This window comes from Coregonus lavaretus (assembly GCF_964263955.1).
Source record: "Coregonus lavaretus genome assembly, chromosome: 14".
In the NCBI taxonomy this organism is placed as follows: domain Eukaryota; kingdom Metazoa; phylum Chordata; class Actinopteri; order Salmoniformes; family Salmonidae; genus Coregonus; species Coregonus lavaretus.
In genome coordinates this window covers 29,507,794-29,526,213 of record NC_140001.1, presented here as the reverse complement: position 1 = coordinate 29,526,213, position 18,420 = coordinate 29,507,794, and the positions used below count along the sequence as shown (strand labels likewise).

Below are 18,420 nucleotides of genomic sequence, written 5' to 3'. Positions count from 1 at the left end.
AATGATTATACTGCACCACATTTCTCCCAGATTAACAAAGATGGTTGATTGAAGATAAATTGACCCACTTTGACCAGTGTCTCTTTCTAACCCCTGTCCCAGGTCGGCTCTGCAGATTCTTCACAAGGTGTGTGAGGTGTCCCGCAGATACAACTACTTCCCCGGGGGCATGGCCCTCACCTGGATGGGTTACTATGAGAGCTGCATCGCCTCAGAGCAGAGCTGCATCAACGAGTGGAATGCCATGAGAGACCTGGAGATCTTGCGGCCTGACTCTCCCACCATGTTTGTCGACAAGTGAGTCTACAGAAATTGCAAATGGATATGAAATAATATATTAATAGTTTCACACAAAGTCAAACATATACAGTGGGGAAAAAAGTATTTAGTCAGCCACCAATTGTGCAAGTTCTCCCACTTAAAAAGATGAGAGAGGCCTGTAATTTTCATCATAGGTACACGTCAACTATGACAGACAAAATGAGGAAAAAAATTCCAGAAAATCACATTGTAGGATTTTTAATGAATTGATTTGCAAATTATGGTGGAAAATAAGTATTTGGTCAATAACAAAAGTTTCTCAATACTTTGTTATATACCCTTTGTTGGCAATGACACAGGTCAAACGTTTTCTGTAAGTCTTCACAAGGTTTTCACACACTGTTGCTGGTATTTTGGCCCATTCCTCCATGCAGATCTCCTCTAGAGCAGTGATGTTTTGGGGCTGTCACGGGGCAACACAGACTTTCAACTCCCTCCAAAGATTTTCTATGGGGTTGAGATCTGGAGACTGGCTAGGCCACTCCAGGACCTTGAAATGCTTCTTACGAAGCCACTCCTTTGTTGCCCGGGCGGTGTGTTTGTGATCATTGTCATGCTGAAAGACCCAGCCACATTTCATCTTCAATGCCCTTGCTGATGGAAGGAGGTTTTCACTTAAAATCTCACGATACATGGCCCCATTCATTCTTTCCTTTACACGGATCAGTCGTCCTGGTCCCTTTGCAGAAAAACAGCCCCAAAGCATGATGTTTCCACCCCCATGCTTCACAATAGGTATGGTGTTCTTTGGATGCAACTCAGCATTCTTTGTCCTCCAAACACGACGAGTTGAGTTTTTACCAAAAAGTTCTATTTTGGTTTCATCTGACCATATGACATTCTCCCAATCCTCTTCTGGATCATCCAAATGCACTCTAGCAAACTTCAGACGGGCCTGGACATGTACTGGCTTAAGCAGGGGGACACGTCTTGCACTGCAGGATTTGAGTCCCTGGCGGCGTAGTGTGTTACTGATGGTAGGCTTTGTTACTTTGGTCCCAGCTCTCTGCAGGTCATTCACTAGGTCCCCCCGTGTGGTTCTGTGATTTTTGCTCACCGTTCTTGTGATCATTTTGACCCCACGGGGTGAGATCTTGCGTGGAGCCCCAGGTCGAGGGAGATTATCAGTGGTCTTGTATGTCTTCCATTTCCTAATAATTGCTCCCACAGTTGATTTCTTCAAACCAAGTTGCTTACCTATTGCAGATTCAGTCTTCCCAGCCTGGTGCAGGTCTACAATTTTGTTTCTGGTGTCCTTTGACAGCTCTTTGGTCTTGGCCATAGTGGAGTTTGGAGTGTGACTGTTTGAGGTTGTGGACAGGTGTCTTTTATACTGATAACAAGTTCAAACAGGTGCCATTAATACAGGTAACGAGTGGAGGACAGAGGAGCCTCTTAAAGAAGAAGTTACAGGTCTGTGAGAGCCAGAAATCTTGCTTGTTTGTAGGTGACCAAATACTTATTTTCCACCATAATTTGCAAATAAATTCATAAAAAATCCTACAATGTGATTTTCTGGAGAAAAAAAATCTCAATTTGTCTGTCATAGTTGACGTGTACCTATGATGAAAATTACAGGCCTCTCTCATCTTTTTAAGTGGGAGAACTTGCACAATTGGTGGCTGACTAAATACTTTTTTTCCCTACTGTAGAAAGAGATATACAGTATAGGAAAAGTGATGGTCTGCTGGTTCTGACTGACCCATTGACTGAGAGTAGAGTAGTGTGCTAATGAAGCCTCTGTGTGTCTGTCTCTGCTGATGCAGGCCCACAGAAAGGGAACGGACAGAGTGCCTTATCAAAGCCAAACTCCGTAGCATCATGATGTTCCAGGACCTGGAGAACGTCACCTCTAAACAGGTAAGCAGAGTGGAGGGATTAACTAAATGCACACATTAGCTGCGTGCCATCCCTTTATAGTGCACTACTTTTGACCAGGCCAATAGGGCTCTGGTCAAAAGTAGTGCACAATATATGGAATAGGGTGCCATTTGGCACACGGTATTGAAAACAAATATCTTTGTATTACAGCCTTACTGACTTGTAGTGTAGTCTTCAGTCAATTTCGACCAGACATTATTTGATGTATTTTGAAACTGTAATCAGGAATATTACAAGTAGAAGTGGTAGAATATCAAATGGTTGGGAGTTGATGACTTTGCTGTCGTCTCAGATCCGAACGGAGCTGGAGCAGCATATGAACTGTAACCTGATGCAGTACAAGGAGTTCATCGACAACGAGATGCTGCTGATCCTCGGCCAGATGGACAAGGCAACGCTCATATTTGACCACCTCTATCTGGTTAGTCACCTGGCAACAACTCCTTATCCAGAACTGCTTGGTACCTCTCAAACTCTAGCCTGGTCCCAGATCTGTTTGTGCTCTTGCCAACTCCATTGTTGTCATTGGTATGACAATGATTGACAAGAAGTTGGCATGATGGCACAAACCGACTGGCACTCAGGCTACTCAAACTCTGCTTAATCTGATGAATCAAGTGCATTTTAGAGTTTTTCTCATTGGTTAAGGTCGGATCTATTTTCTCAATTAGATTTGGCCTACTGAAGCCATGATATTTGGCTGATACTGCTAGCAAAAGTAGTACTCTGGAAGAGCAACATTTGGACAGCCATAACTGTGGAGCATGTGGAGGAATTTACTGTTTATTTATGTGTAGTCAGTCTGACATTTTTCCACATTTGTTTGCAGGGATCTGAATGGAATGCCTCCAATCTGGACGAGCTTAAGGACACTGGGTAAGTACAGCCTTTTGCTAGCTACAAACAGTTCTATTCCATAGAATGAATTATTTATTGTCTCTCGTCTCCAACACTGTCAATGGAGTTCTATTTTTCAGAGGCACTAAGGTTGTCATGAATACGATTGGTTGTCACAAAGGTTGTCTCATCGATAAAACATAGATTAGTCATTGGTGTGAGTCAGAATATTGTGGGAGTATTATGGGATAGTTTCTGTCTTCATCCAATAACAAACCGTCTCTTCACCAGGGTGGGCTATATCCTCAACGTCACCAGGGAGATAGATAACTTCTTCCCAGGAACATTCTCCTACCACAACATACGGGTCTATGACGAAGAGACTACAGACCTGCTGGCCCACTGGAACGAGACGTACAACTTCATTGTTAAAGCAAAGTAAGTCCTGTTAGCCTTGAAACAGGTAAGAGGGATGGAAAGGAAAGAGATATTGCAAGGGAAAGAGCTGATAAAGCAAGCTATTCTTTACCATAACACACTCCTGTGTAATCCTTTTTTTATTCATACAGTACATACAGTGGGGAAAAAAAGTATTTAGTCAGCCACCAATTGTGCAAGTTCTCCCACATAAAAAGATGAGAGAGGCCTGTAATTTTCATAATAGGTACACGTCAACTATGACAGACAAATTGAGAAAAAAAAATCCAGAAAATCACATTGTAGGATTTTTAATGAATTTATTTGCAAATTATGGTGGAAAATAAGTATTTGGTCACCTACAAACAAGCAAGATTTCTGGCTCTCACAGACCTGTAACTTCTTCTTTAAGAGGCTCCTCTGTCCTCCACTCGTTACCTGTATTAATGGCACCTGTTTGAACTTGTTATCAGTATAAACCCTGTCCACAACCTCAAACAGTCACACTCCAAACTCCACTATGGCCAAGACCAAAGAGCTGTCAAAGGACACCAGAAACAAAATTGTAGACCTGCACCAGGCCGGGAAGACTGAATTTGCAATAGGTAAGCAGCTTGGTTTGAAGAAATCAACTGTGGGAGCAATTATTAGGAAATGGAATACATACAAGACCACTGATAATCTCCCTCGATCTGGGGCTCCACGCAAGATCTCACCCCGTGGGGTCAAAATGATCACAAGAACGGTGAGCTAAAATCCCAGAACCACACGGGGGGACCTAGTGAATGACCTGCAGAGAGCTGGGACCAAAGTAACAAAGCCTACCATCAGTAACACACTACGCCGCCAGGGACTCAAATCCTGAGTGTCCCCCTACTTAAGCCAGTACATGTCCAGGTCCGTCTGAAGTTTGCTAGAGTGCATTTGGATGATCCAGAAGAGGATTGGGAGAATGTCATATGGTCAGATGAAACCAAAATAGAACTTTTTGGTAAAAAGTCAACTTGTCGTGTTTGGAGGACAAAGAATGCTGAGTTGCATCCAAAGAACACCATACCTACTGTGAAGCATGGGGGTGGAAACATCATGCTTTGGGGCTGTTTTTCTGCAAAGGGACCAAGACGACTGATCTGTGTAAAGGAAAGAATGAATGTGGCCATGTATCGTGAGATTTTGAGTGAAAACCTCCTTCCATCAGCAAGGGCATTGAAGATGAAACGTGGCTGGGTCTTTCAGCATGACAATGATCCCAAACACACCGCCCGGGCAACGAAGGAGTGGCTTCGTAAGAAGCATTTCAAGGTGCTGGAGTGGCCTAGCCAGTCTCCAGATCTCAACCCCATAGAAAATCTTTGGATGGAGTTGAAAGTCTGTGTTGCCCAGCGACAGCCCCAAAACATCACTGCTCTAGAGGAGATCTGCATGGAGGAATGGGCCAAAATACCAGCAACAGTGTGTGAAAACCTTGTGAAGACTTACAGAAAACGTTTGACCTGTGTCATTGCCAACAAAGGGTATATAACAAAGTATTGAGAAACTTTTGTTATTGACCAAATACTTATTTTCCACCATAATTTGCAAATAAATTCATAAAAAATCCTACAATGTGATTTTCTGGATTTTTTTCCCTCATTTTGTCTGTCATAGTTGACGTGTACCTATGATGAAAATTACAGGCCTCTCTCATCTTTTTAAGTGGGAGAACATGCACAATTGGTGGCTGACTAAATACTTTTTTTCCCCACTGTAGGTGATTCTCTTGGTCAGAACCACGTTGGTAGTAAATGTATCTTCCTGCTGCTTTCACTTGAGGTACAGTAATAGTAGCTTACAGAGAACTGTGAGTGACTTTACTGGGGTGTAGGACCAAGTCTGTGACCAAGTTGTCCTAGAGAAGGAAACTGAAGGTGGTTACCACTAGCAACCCAAAGGCTGTCGTTATCTTTGCCACAGACAGAGAATGGTCATCTGAGTGACAGAACTGGCAGAGGATTCTAGTATGATTCTCCTAACTACAGTTGAAGTCAGTCGGAAGTTTACATACACTTAGGTTGGAGTCATTAAAACTTGTTTTTCAACCACTCCACAAATGTATTGTTAACTAACTATAGTTTTGGCAAGTCGGTTAGGACATCTACTTTGTGCATGACACAAGTAATTTTTCCAACAATTATTTACAGACAGATTATTTCACTTATAATTCACTGTATCCCAATTCCAGTCGGTCAGAAGTTTACATACACTAAGTTGACTGTGCCTTTAAACAGCTTGGAAAATTCCAGAAAATGATGTAATGGCTTTAGAGGCTTCTGATAGGCTAATTGACATCATTTGAGTCGATTGGAGGTGTACCTGTGGATGTATTTCAAGGCCTACCTTCAAAGGCCTACCTTCAAACTCAGTGCCTCTTTGCTTGACATCATGGGGAAATGAAAATAAATCAGCCAAGACCTCAGAAAAAAAATTATAGACCTCCACAAGTCTGGTTCATCCTTGGGAGCAATTTCCAAACGCCTGAAGGTACCACGTTCATCTGTACAAACAATAGTACGCAAGTATAAACACCATGGGACCACTCAGCCGTCATACCGCTCAGGAAGGAGACGCGTTCTGTCTCCTAGAGATGAACGTACTTTGGTGCGAAAAATGCAAATCAATCCCAGAACAACAGCAAAGGACCTTGTGAAGATGCTGGAGGAAACCGGTACAAAAGTATCTATATCCACAGTAAAACGAGTCCTATATCGACATAACCTGAAAGGCCGCTCAGCAAGGAAGAAGCCACTGCTCCAAAACCGCCATAAAAAAGCCAGACTATGGTTTGCTTCTGCACATGGGGACAAAGATCGTACTTTTTGGAGAAATGTCCTCTGGTCTGATGAAACAAAAATATTACTGTTTGGCCATAATGGCCATCGTTATGTTTGGCGGAAAAGGGGATGGCTTGCAAGCCGAAGAACACCATCCCAACCGTGAAGCACGGGGGTGGCAGCATGATACTCTGGGGGTGCTTTGCTGCTGGAGGGACTGGTGCCCTTCACAAAATAGATGGCATCATGAGGAAGGAAAATTATGTGGATATATTGAAGCAACATCTCAAGACATCAGTCAGGAAGTTAAAGCTTGGTCACAAATGGGTCTTCCAAATGGACAATGACCCCAAGCATACTTCCAAAGTTGTGGCAAAATGTCTTAAGGACAACAAAGTCAAGGTATTGGAGTGGCCATCACAAAGCCCTGACCTCAATCCTATAGAAAATGTGTGGGCAGAACTGAAAAAGTGTGTGCGAGCAAGGAGGCCTACAAACCTGACTCAGTTAGACCAGCTCTGTCAGGAGGAATGGGCCAAAATTCACCCAACTTATTGTGGGAAGCTTGTGGAAGACTAGCCGAAACGTTTGACCCAAGTTAAACAATTTAAAGGCAATGCTACCAAATACTAATTGAGTGTATGTAAACTTCTGACCCACTGGGAATGTGATGAAAGCTGAAATAAATCATTCTCTCTACTATTATTCTGACATTTAACATTCTTAAAATAAAGTGGTGATCCTAACTGACCTAAGACAGGGAATTTTTACTAGGATTAAATGTGAAGAATTGTGAAAAACTGAGTTTAAATGTATTTGGCTAAGGTGTATGTAAACTTCTGACTTCAACTGTACTTTTGCATTCATGGTGTGTTAACCCTACCAGGAAGAACCACTCCAAGTGTCTGGTCCACTGTAAGATGGGCGTCAGCCGCTCGGCCTCCACCGTTATTGCTTACGCCATGAAGGAGTATGGTTGGTCGCTGGAGAAGGCCTACAACTTTGTCAAGCAGAAGAGGAGCATCACACGGCCCAACACAGGCTTCATGAGACAGCTGGCTGAGTACGAGGGCATCCTGGACGCCAGGTACAGTCACACTCGACTACACCCTCTGTAATTACCATAGCCCAGATCAACTAGGGTAGCCCAACAAGGGATCAAAGCACTGAAATAGTGCTGTAGGTTATAGATTTTGCTGTATGTTCTATGTGTATTATTTGAGCATATCTCCCATGCTCCTCCTTACCCCCCCTCTTTTGTCCACTTCCAGTAAGCAGCGTCACAACAAGCTGTGGCGTCCTGACCGCCCCGACCCAGACTGTGACCTCCCTGAGGGCCAGCAGGCCCAGTGCTGTGGGGGGGAGGACCCAGGTAACCGGACCCCTGAGCCGGGGTTGTCCCCCTGCTATGAGGAGGCTCTTGGGGAGAAGGGGGCTGCATGTCCCCTTTCCCCCTGCAGAATGATCAGTCTGGAGGTGGACCCCGCCTACAACAACTACTACTTCCGCAGGCTGTCTGACTCGGCCCTGGACAGTGACCCCTCCACGCCTGTCCGCGCCCCGCACCTCCTGGACGTGGACCGGGTCTTCATAGAGATAGAGGACGTGGAGCGGGACGCCCTGTTGGATGACGAGGCCTTTGAGGGGCGAGAGGGCCTGCCGCTGCCACACTTTGGGCTGGCTGGGGAGGGGACGGCGGCCCAGACCTCTTGCCGAGGACAAGAGCCCCTGGAGGAGCTGCGCCTGCGTCTGGAGTTCAGCACCGTAGAGGAGGAGGACGAGGAGGAGGTTCAGAAAGATGAGGCAGAGATGGAGGCATTAGCACCGCCAGGAGGAAGAGGGGAGAGTGCAGGAGAAGGTGATGGTGAAGGAGAGGTGGAGATGGTTCAGGAAGAGGAGGGAGAGAAGGAGGGCAATGGGCTGGACCTGGTAACCCTGAACCAGAACTCCAACAATAACAACCACTTTAATACCCTGTCCAGACTCAATGTAAGTGGGAGCGGTTTTCATTATGGTGTCTTCTGTCTCTGTAATATATAACCAATTCAGATGTATATGTAATAGCTCATAATAAATAGATAACTTAACTACTAAAGAGTAATGATTATTCTATGTTTCTGACTTCTTGTTTCCCCTCTGTTTAGGACACTGCTCCTTCCAAACCCGCTCACCCAGTCAAGCCTTCAGCCCTCTCTCGATCAGACAACAAGCCCAGCCATAAAATGGATTCACTAGCCCAGGACGCTGATCACTGCCTTAACCCCACACCCCTCCCCAGTGTCTCTGTGGAGGTCCCCAGTGCCACGCTCCCTCTCCCCCCCACCTCCCCCGACACACCCTGTTCCCCCAGCCTGCTGCACCCCTGTGGCCCTCTGTGTGACTGTGCCAACTGTGCTGCCCCGCCCTCTACACCTCTACCTGATGCCCAGGACTCCCCCTGCTCTCTGACATCTGAGGACATGGCTGATGTTCTGGAGGGTGAGGCCGAGGGTGAGGAAGGGAAGCTTTTAGGGGTCTCTGAGCCTTTCCCTGTCCCAGAGCTGCTGGGACTGAGCCTGGAGGAGAAGAGGCCGGCAGTGGCCTGCTACGTGGCCCAGCAGCAGGAGACTCTAGTGCAGCTACAGAGGTCAGGGCTGGTCCGCCGGAGGGCAGAGAGGCTGGAGAGGCTGTCAGGTCTGTCCCAGGAGGGGCTTCATCCCCTGGAGCCTCTAGACAGCCCCCACTCAGGAGCCAGGGAGGGCCACAGCCCTGTGGAGGTGGAGTTCTCAGCCTTCCCAGAAGACTTCCCCAAGTCCTCCACGCCATGCCCAGTGCCCCTAGAGCTGCTGGTGGTTCCTCTGACTAACGAGGCCCTGCTGGGTGCAGTGGGGTCTGGGGGGCTGACGCCCACCTCCTCCCCCCATGGCTCCACACTGACACGTAGCTCCAGCAGTGACAGCATCCGCAGCGTCAGGGGCAAACCCGGCCTGGTGCGACAGAGGGCTCAGGAGATCGAGACCCGCATGCGGCTGGCCGGCCTCACCGTGCCCTCAAGCCTCAAACGCTCCAACTCACTGGCCAAACTGGGAAGCCTCAACTTCTCCGCTGAAGACCTGTGCTCCGTCTGCTCCTCGGATGCAGGCACCCTCCTGCTCCTCTCTCTTTCCCCAGAGCCAGGCCAAGAAAGGGAGTGCCCCACCACCTCCATCTCTTCCTCCACCCAGCCCAGAGCACACAGGGACCAGACCACCCCAGAGAGAGCACTGTCCGGGGGTCCCAGGAGCTGACAGGAAGGATGGAGGGACACTCCTCCACCCATCCATCCATCCCCCACTCTGAGCTGGGGAGGGTCACACAGATTTTGGAGAGGGGAGAGGGACAGTCTTAAAAAACAAATGTGTATATAGAATTATACATGTATGAATAAACATTTGAATAATATAAATATATATTAATATAAATCCACATCATATTTAAGGAAAAATAAACAGAATCCAAATATGATACCATAATCCAGATGGTATCTTGGTTAAAGGCTGTTCTTGCATGGAGCGCAATGAATGTGTGTGCAAAGATGAACCTCATACAGAAGACCTGGTCTCCCATCGGACTTAAAAAAGTGGTTTTCATTTCTGGTCCTTTCTATCTGTCGAGAGATCAGAGTTACAGCTTCATCATTATCATATCATCATCATCATCATCATCGGTATGCTAAAACGTTTTCTTCCTCTTTTCACCTCAGTGTTAATGACTATCCGTTACAGGTTGGAGGTTGTTACCAACGATGTGATATTAGAAATTTATTTTAAAAATCATACAAGCATAGAATCTAGCTCCTCTGCTTCTGAGCCTGCGTTGTATTTTGGTATTTGCATAAAAAAGTTAATCAAACAGATTATTTTGGGATGAGACAAATATATGTTACAAATAATTTTCAAACAATTCAGATCCCAAAATAATAGAATACAAAAAACAAAAAGACCATAGCCCCCTCCTGCAAGTACAGCAGTGGGATTCCACTTCTGTATCAAAAGTAATTCCTTCATCCTAGTCCCCTCCATTTCTGACGCTTTCATGCTATAATGTCCTCCAAGCTTCCAACATGTCCCTGTGTCAAAATGTCCAGATATCATTCCAAGAATCTTCTGGGACCATTCTACCTCTGTGACACCACAGTGATGTGGTGCTTTTAATTTTGTTCAAGTAGTTCTATAGACCCCGCTCTTGTCAGGTGAGAGGTTCACATGCTGTATCATTGAGATCCTATATCTCTACGGGCTGTATGTTGTATCTATATATGATCTCTATGGGTTGTATGTTGTATGCAGGGTAGTCCGTAGTTGTCTGGTTTATAGTCTTAATAGGGTTGTCTGCTGAGCCCCCCATACCTGGACACTCACCTGAGATTCAGCAACAGTAGAGTACAGTGGGAATGATATGATGACACAGCCAAAGGGGCTGGAGAAACCATTCCCTTAACAAATCTTGCTGTTCCTTTCTGCCCTCCCTTCCCAACATGGATTAGCCTGTGTCTAAGCCTGGGTTTACCTGTGTAGTTGTACAGGTCCTTTCTGAGACTGGCTACACTGAACGCTAATCTTATTAGGGGTTCAAGTAGCGAAGCTGCGAGAAACCCTATTGTATTTGTTGGCGTTCATTGTTATACCGGTTCTTTCCGCAATGAAAATTAACATGTCAATTCCTGTGTCATTGTTATACCGGTTCTTTCCGCAATGAAAATTAACATGTCAATTCCTGTGTGATGGTAAGGCTGAGGAGGGTGCAACTTGGCATGATGGTAAAGGCCCATAGTCCACACCATCTCATGCAATGCCACGCCAGGGCCTCATGGTGGCGCTATATCAAGCGATTGAAATTGCACATTTTGAAAGGTCATGCCCCTCACCCCATGTGACAAAGAGTCCTGAAATTCAGTACATAGGTTTCTCTCCTCACAAGGAACACATTTTCCTCAAGATCCCATAAGGTCCGCTATGATGGATTTTTCGCCGTTTAGAATTTTGTGAAAAACACAAATTAAATCTCCTCCGGAACCACTGAGCCGATCTGGATGAAACTTGATATATAGCGTGTGTGGACCAAGGTCTCTCAACACAATATTTTCCTGGCTAGCATCTCAAAGAACATGGACCAATAAACATTCAAATGGGGGTGACCTGCCACATAAATGCATATAAATCTGACACGGTTATTCGTATTGTAACAACATGTTCAAAACACTGTTGGGACTTAACGTATGCAAGCACATTCAGATCGACCACACGGTGAGTCTAGCTAACCTGTAGAGTATGGTTCTGTTTGGCCGCATTGGGGCACTGTTGGACATGAAAAATAATACATGCAAGCTTTGGCTTAGAGCGGCTATATTGTTTGAGATAGAGTCTTATTTGAAGACGTGTCTATAGATGCTAAATACCATATTTGGTGCTGATCGGTCCAGCGGTTCTGGAGAAGAAGACGTTTACGGTAGTCAACATTTGAAAAGGTCCAAAGTACATCAAAAGCATATTGCATGATCTGTTGGATTTTGAGTTCTGATATTTGGCAAGCGTGGTAAGGAAGGAGTACAGAAGTGACTCGCCCTAGGGCGACGTGTTTAATTTGTCCTGATGGTGGCGCTGTGGGGACATAGCTTGAACCCCGGCATGGCTGCTTGCGGCTATATTTTAAACTGCTCTTGGTCAGGTTTATAAGTTGAGCAGGGAACTCACAGGATTCTCCCCCTCTAACTTCTTTTTGATCCACGCTTGTCTGTAATCATGTCCTTTATTTTATCTGAGAACTGAGTTGCGCTGCAGAATTTAATTTGTGAGCAGTTGCATTGGGAGTTGTACAAAGTCTTCTTTAGGTTCCAGAGAATGTTTTTCTCTGATCTTCCTCTGAGGGTCACACAATTCCTTATGCATGAGGTCACAAGAGCCATGATGTGTCATTTCACTTCCATCATTCTTCTTTCTCTACCTCTTCCTGTATCACTACTGCTGTCCTGAAAGTGTCCAACTAACTATTCACCTTCTATGTCGCCCAATTCATTCCACTCAGCTTGTCTTCATCTATAAGTGAAAAGAATAGAGGTTATTTATGCAACATCTTGCTACTTTGCCATATGTTTTTTTTACAGAAATGTTGCAGTCAAATATTTTCTTTCAAATTATTTGAGAAGTTCAGTGTTTGTGCATGGGAGTGGTTACATGGTTACTGTGAACTATTTATGAGAAGTGAAAATAAACTTTAAACACATGAATAGGTTCATATTGCACATGCATTTCTCCCACACGTATGAGAGCACATGAAGTATGTACTGTATGTTAATATGTATGTACAGTAGTTGATGACGTTACAGAAGATACTGCTGTATAGTACTGTATGTATGTGTCTGGTAATATGGAGAGCACAGACTTAGTTCTTCCCTATGACTCCAGTTCCTGTGCGGAGACACACACTGTTAGTGCAAGCAGTGACCTTCCAGTTTTAATCAGTTATACTGTGTGTGTTTGTGTATGTATGTATGTATGTATGTATGTATGTATGTACATATGCTATTTTATTGAAATGCCGTGTCAGAGATGCCTGTTTTATTTTGTTTTTTGAAAAGATTTTGGTTCTATTGGTCACAACCCAAACAGCCACTTACCGCTGAAATCTTGACTTCAAACAAAGTGTTCAATTAGCTGGCACATTGCCTCTGTCTACCCACAGTTCTCCCCAAAGAATGTAAGAGAGGCGCTGTGCCACCTTGTGGACTAGCTGCGCCACTATGTAATATTTAGTTTTTAAGTAAAACAATTTTAAAAACATAGTACTTTATTTGTTATCATACAGTGGGGAAAAAAGTATTTAGTCAGCCACCAATTGTGCAAGTTCTCCCACTTAAAAAGATGAGAGAGGCCTGTAATTTTCATCATAGGTACACGTCAACTATGACAGACAAAATGAGAATTTTTTTTCCAGAAAATCACATTGTAGGATTTTTTATGAATGTATTTGCAAATTATGGTGGAAAATAAGTATTTGGTCAATAACAAAAGTTTCTCAATACTTTGTTATATACCCTTTGTTGGCAATGACACAGGTCAAACGTTTTCTGTAAGTCTTCACAAGGTTTTCACACACTGTTGCTGGTATTTTGGCCCATTCCTCCATGCAGATCTCCTCTAGAGCAGTGATGTTTTGGGGCTGTCGCTGGGCAACACAGACTTTCAACTCCCTCCAAAGATTTTCTATGGGGTTGAGATCTGGAGACTGGCTAGGCTACTCCAGGACCTTGAAATGCTTCTTACGAAGCCACTCCTTCGTTGCCCGGGCGGTGTGTTTGGGATCATTGTCATGCTGAAAGACCAAGCCACGTTTCATCTTCAATGCCCTTGCTGATGGAAGGAGGTTTTCACTCAAAATCTCACGATACATTGCCCCATTCATTCTTTCCTTTACACGGATCAGTCGTCCTGGTCCCTTTGCAGAAAAACAGCCCCAAAGCATGATGTTTCCACCCCCATGCTTCACAGTAGGTATGGTGTTCTTTGGGTGCAACTCAGCATTCTTTGTCCTCCAAACACAACGATTTTTAAGTGGGAGACCTTGCACAATTGGTGGCTGACTAAATACTTTTTTCCCCCACTGTATATGATTTTTCTTTGCTCTAGATCGCAGGAAATGGCAGTTACAGGTGTTAAAAAATGCCAAAATTCCAGGGGAGAACCCTGCTACCATGATAACATTTATGATGCATTATCAAGGAAAAGATACTGTGTAAAAGTGTGTATTTGGTGTGCCACACAGAAACACTGATGTGCACATATACAGTACCTCTGTACTGTAGAGATGGCTCTGTAATGTTTCTCCCCAGTTTCCACCCTTGCTGCTTCCATTACAGGATGAGGGTTTAGTTGCTGTTTTTCCTTCTTGCTGTACAATAGATCTAGAGAGCAGAGTGATAGATGTGCTTCCCAGGTGTAAGGCCAACATCTCTGGACAGCAGGGCTGTCCTATGGTGTGTGAATGTGTGTGCATCATGTAATATGCACACTGTTTAAAATGTGCGTGGCAATCTGGACCCTTTTAAAATGTATGCCAACATCTGTTGTGGGGTGTGTTGTTCAGTGTGGTGCCCCTTAAAACCCCATCTAGGTGTTTGCCACTTGGCGTCTGATGCTGCACACAGTGCAGATGGAGGTCCTTAGTGCTATATGAGTGTGTGAGCCAGTAGCCCACCTCCATTTAGGTTTGATTTATGGACACACAAGTGCCTTAGCCGTGAGACCAGAGGCATAGAGCTGTGTGGTTACTGTGTGTGTGGAGCTGCCAGTATTGCAGAGGGTTTGGATGGAAGGTATGGTAGATACATGATGGGACACTGTGTGGCAAGACTTCCCTTCCTCTTTAGTAGAACAATGGCCCTGCATTTAGTTTCAGTTCTTTCATTGTTGCTTTTTCTAGTAATAGACTTAGAGGTGAAACAGGAATCTGAAGCCTGGTGTTCCTTTTTTAAAACTTCTGGTACATTCTTTGATTTGAAGAGGGAAAAAAACGGAATCTCCTCTTCTCTTCCTTATCACATTCACATGTCCATCAGGGTTGCCAAGATGGATCTTGATTCCAAACTTGTTTGTGCCCTTTAAATGTGGGAGAAGACCAAAGTTCTATCTATGGGTGTTGTCACTAAATAGAGACACCATTGAAGCTGTTAAAGATACAAAATGAGAATCAGAATGTATTTTATTTATGTGTGTCTGTGATCTCTGTTACATCTTATGTATTGCACTTTTGGGAGAAACAGAAGAGTGATACAGTGGGATCATCCGCATTGTGTCATATCGATAGATGAGTGTTCATATCACTAATGGTTTATGAAGCTTCTCATTGGCTTAAAGTCAAACCAATTTGGCAAAGATCACAGTGATAGGTTGCTCCAGTTTTTTGTTACCATTTTCTTTTTTTATATTGAAGTATGCAGTAATTTTTTTGTACTGTAATTTTGCTGTAGTTTGAATGCATATTGCACTTTTTTTTTACGTTTGTTAAAATAATGTACTGTACGTGTTTATGAAAATAAATGTTTTTTCATGCTATCACAGTATTACATTTTTCTTCAAAAATGAAAAATGTGGCTTTTGAAAATGTCATAACTCCAAACTACTACTGTTTGAGACAAATTAGATCCAAAAACATAGCCTTTGATCTGCTAATTCACAGACAAACAGTTACACCGCAGGGAGAGGAAGCATGTGGTATCACAATCCCTGCCTTAAAATATATTTAATTTCTCCTGACATTGAACATGAAGTCACAAAGAGAGATGTGGTAATAAATCCTCTCCCAGTGACAGAAGACTGTCTGATTACTATAGACCCACTCTGAGTGATGAAATATTTCATAGAGGGGAGGGGTTGACGTTGCTAAATATTGCTAAGTGCTTGGGTCAAGACTCTGCACGATTGACTGTAGTGGCCCGCATCCTGAAATGAAATTGCATCATAATGCCCCCATCTGTATACCTTGGCAGAAGAGTGGCGTTATAACAGCCAGATTATGTAGCGCTTGGCTGACAGTCCCAGTTTGCATGACATCAATGAAGCACTTTTGCTGCCGGCTCTGGTTCCTCCTGGCCTGTATGGTAGTGTGCGTGTTTAATGATGGACCGTTCTTCATAAAATGGCATGTGTGTGGGGAGGAGGGGAGTGGAGTCATTATTGCATTGCTGCACTGTTATGTGAAAGCCTTTGTTAATACAACATGCTTCTCCTGAGGCTATGTCAGTAGGACTAAAAATGCCATAACAGGGTGAGGTAAACAAGTATCAAAGCTTTTTAGGTTCTATATATACTGAACAAAAATATAAACGCAACATGCAACAATTTACAAGATTTTACTGAGTTACAGTTCATATAAGGAAATCAATCTTGGATCTATGGATTTCACATGACTGGGCAGGGGCGCAGTCATGGGTGGGCCTGGGAGGGCATAGGCCCACCAACTTGGGCACCAGGCCCACCCACTGGGGAGCCAATGGGTGGGCCCAGCCAATCAGAATTAATTTTTCCCCACAAAATGGCTTTATTATAGACAGAAATACTCCTCAGTTTTATCAGTTGTCCGGGTGGCTGGTCTCAGACGATCCCGCAGGTGAAGAAGCCGGATGTGGATGTCCTAGGCTGGCGTGGTTACACGTGGTTGTGAGGCCAGTTGGACGTACTGCCAAATTCTCTAAAACAACGTTGGAGGCGGCTTATGGTAGAGAAATTAACATTCCATTCTCTGGCAACAGCTCTGGTGGACATTCCTGTAGTCAGCATGCCAATTGCACGCTCCCTCAAAACTTGAGACATCTGTGGCATTATGTTGTGTGACAAAACTGAACATTATTGAGTGGCCTTTTATTGTCTCCAGCTCAAAATACACCTGTGTGATGATCATGCTGTTTAATCAGCTCCTTGATATGCCACACCTGTCAGATGGATGGATTATCTTGGCAAAGGAGAAATGTTCACTAACATGGATGTAAACAAATTTGTGCACAAAATTTGAGGGAAATAAGCTTTTTGTGCTTATGGAACATTTCTGGGATCTTTTATTTCAGCTCATGAAACATAGGACCAACACTTTACATGTTGCGTTTATATGTTTGTTCAGTATAGTTCACCGAAAACAACAGACTTTGTTATATTTTGCGATGTTTATTTTTGTTTTTTTTACACTGCCTTAAAACATAAATGAGGTCAGATCTACAGGTAACTGTAACAGTTTAATTTCATTTGAGCTCCATGACAATGTTCTGTGGTGATTTTGATGGGAGGCCGTAAAAGGTGATAAATGTCATCCTTGGTCAGCAAACAGGTTAGCAGTCTCCCTTTGACTCCCTTTGCATTTGGGCCGACTGCCATGCTCACAGATTTCAGAATGGTGGGGGGTGGGTTGTGTTGATGAGGAGTTGGCGTTATAATGCAATGACGCAAACTCCCTAGAGTGTCATATCACACTCTTCAAACACAAACAGGCACCGGTTGCTAGTGGCGTGTTTTGGGGAACTCTGCACAGCACTGGCCCTCAGACTCAATGCTAGCTGGCTGTCGGCTGGGCCTTATTCCCCTGCTCCTGCAGCATATGTTGCTGGTGAATTCTTGGCTGCCATACCTCCCCCTTTGTTTTATTATCTGAGTAAGTATCCTGTTTTGGAAGTTACTATGGAGACCGGGGGGAAAACAGAGACATTTCTCAGCTATTGTTCAGCTCTCTTGCCTCTCTCCTGGTTAGTCAGGGGCCTTGGGTTGCCATTACTGCAGCCATATACTCACAGAGGAGAGGAACTCACCCTGACGCTCTCACACACACGCACATTCTTTCACCCTCTCCCTCTTTAAAACAGTTTTCTGGCGTGTATTCATATGCGGCAGGTCATAGTAGGAGTATGTAAACACAATTGGGTAAGGAAGTCCTCATCTTAACACTCTGTATAGGTTAAGGAGTTCTATAGCTCATGGTGTCAGGATCCGTCTGCTGAGCTAGACCTCTCATGCTGTTCTGAGAAATCATCTCAGCATGAGTTCACAATTAAAGCCTTCTGTCTGTGCCCTATTGAATATCACTACAAGTGAAGATCTTTACAGGCCCAGTGCAGTCAAAAATGTGATTATCCTGTGTTTTTATATACATTTCCACACTATGAGGTTGGAATAATATGGTGAAAATGCTGATAATGCCCTTTTAGTGTAAGATCTGTTTGAAATGTCTGCCTGTTTTGGTGGGATGGAGTTTTGGCCTGCCTGGTGATATCACCAGGTGGTAAATTAGTTAACACCAATAAGAAAGAGAGTTCCAAACCTCTCTGCCAATAACAGCTAGTTGTCAGTTTTCCCCTACCCACTCAGACCACTCCCAGACAGTCCTACCAAAATTATTGTTTGAGACATTGCTCTTCGTTAGCAAGCTATTTTTGTTTCTTTTTGTGTAGGCCTATGCTTTGTTACAACTTATCCGAGATTCATTGTGGATGCACTATACCTGACCATGATAAGGGGATATCAGACCTCTAGTTAGGAACAGCTCAATATGTCCAGAATTGGGGTGAAAGGTGCTCTAGAACTCAACATAAACACATCTTGAATGAGTTGATGAGGAGTAAGGCTTTGCATGGTGGATTTACAGATTTTACAGGTCT

The 18,420-nt window shown here is 44.2% G+C and overlaps 1 protein-coding gene across 1 annotated transcript in view; it reads left to right on the top strand.

Annotated features, from left to right (window-relative positions):
* LOC311141408 (protein phosphatase Slingshot homolog 1-like) overlaps nucleotides 1-15,334 on the top strand; it is a 56,496-nt gene extending 41,162 nt beyond the window's left edge. Inside the window, exons 8-15 of the mRNA XM_084176724.1 lie at nucleotides 103-297; nucleotides 2,088-2,181; nucleotides 2,495-2,623; nucleotides 3,032-3,078; nucleotides 3,331-3,477; nucleotides 7,153-7,353; nucleotides 7,538-8,255; nucleotides 8,411-15,334. Of these exons, the coding sequence (XP_084032850.1) occupies nucleotides 103-297; nucleotides 2,088-2,181; nucleotides 2,495-2,623; nucleotides 3,032-3,078; nucleotides 3,331-3,477; nucleotides 7,153-7,353; nucleotides 7,538-8,255; nucleotides 8,411-9,532 (2,653 nt within the window). The 3' untranslated portion in view covers nucleotides 9,533-15,334. The remainder of the gene's footprint in view (nucleotides 1-102; nucleotides 298-2,087; nucleotides 2,182-2,494; nucleotides 2,624-3,031; nucleotides 3,079-3,330; nucleotides 3,478-7,152; nucleotides 7,354-7,537; nucleotides 8,256-8,410) is intronic.
* The last annotated feature ends 3,086 nt before the right edge of the window (nucleotides 15,335-18,420 follow it).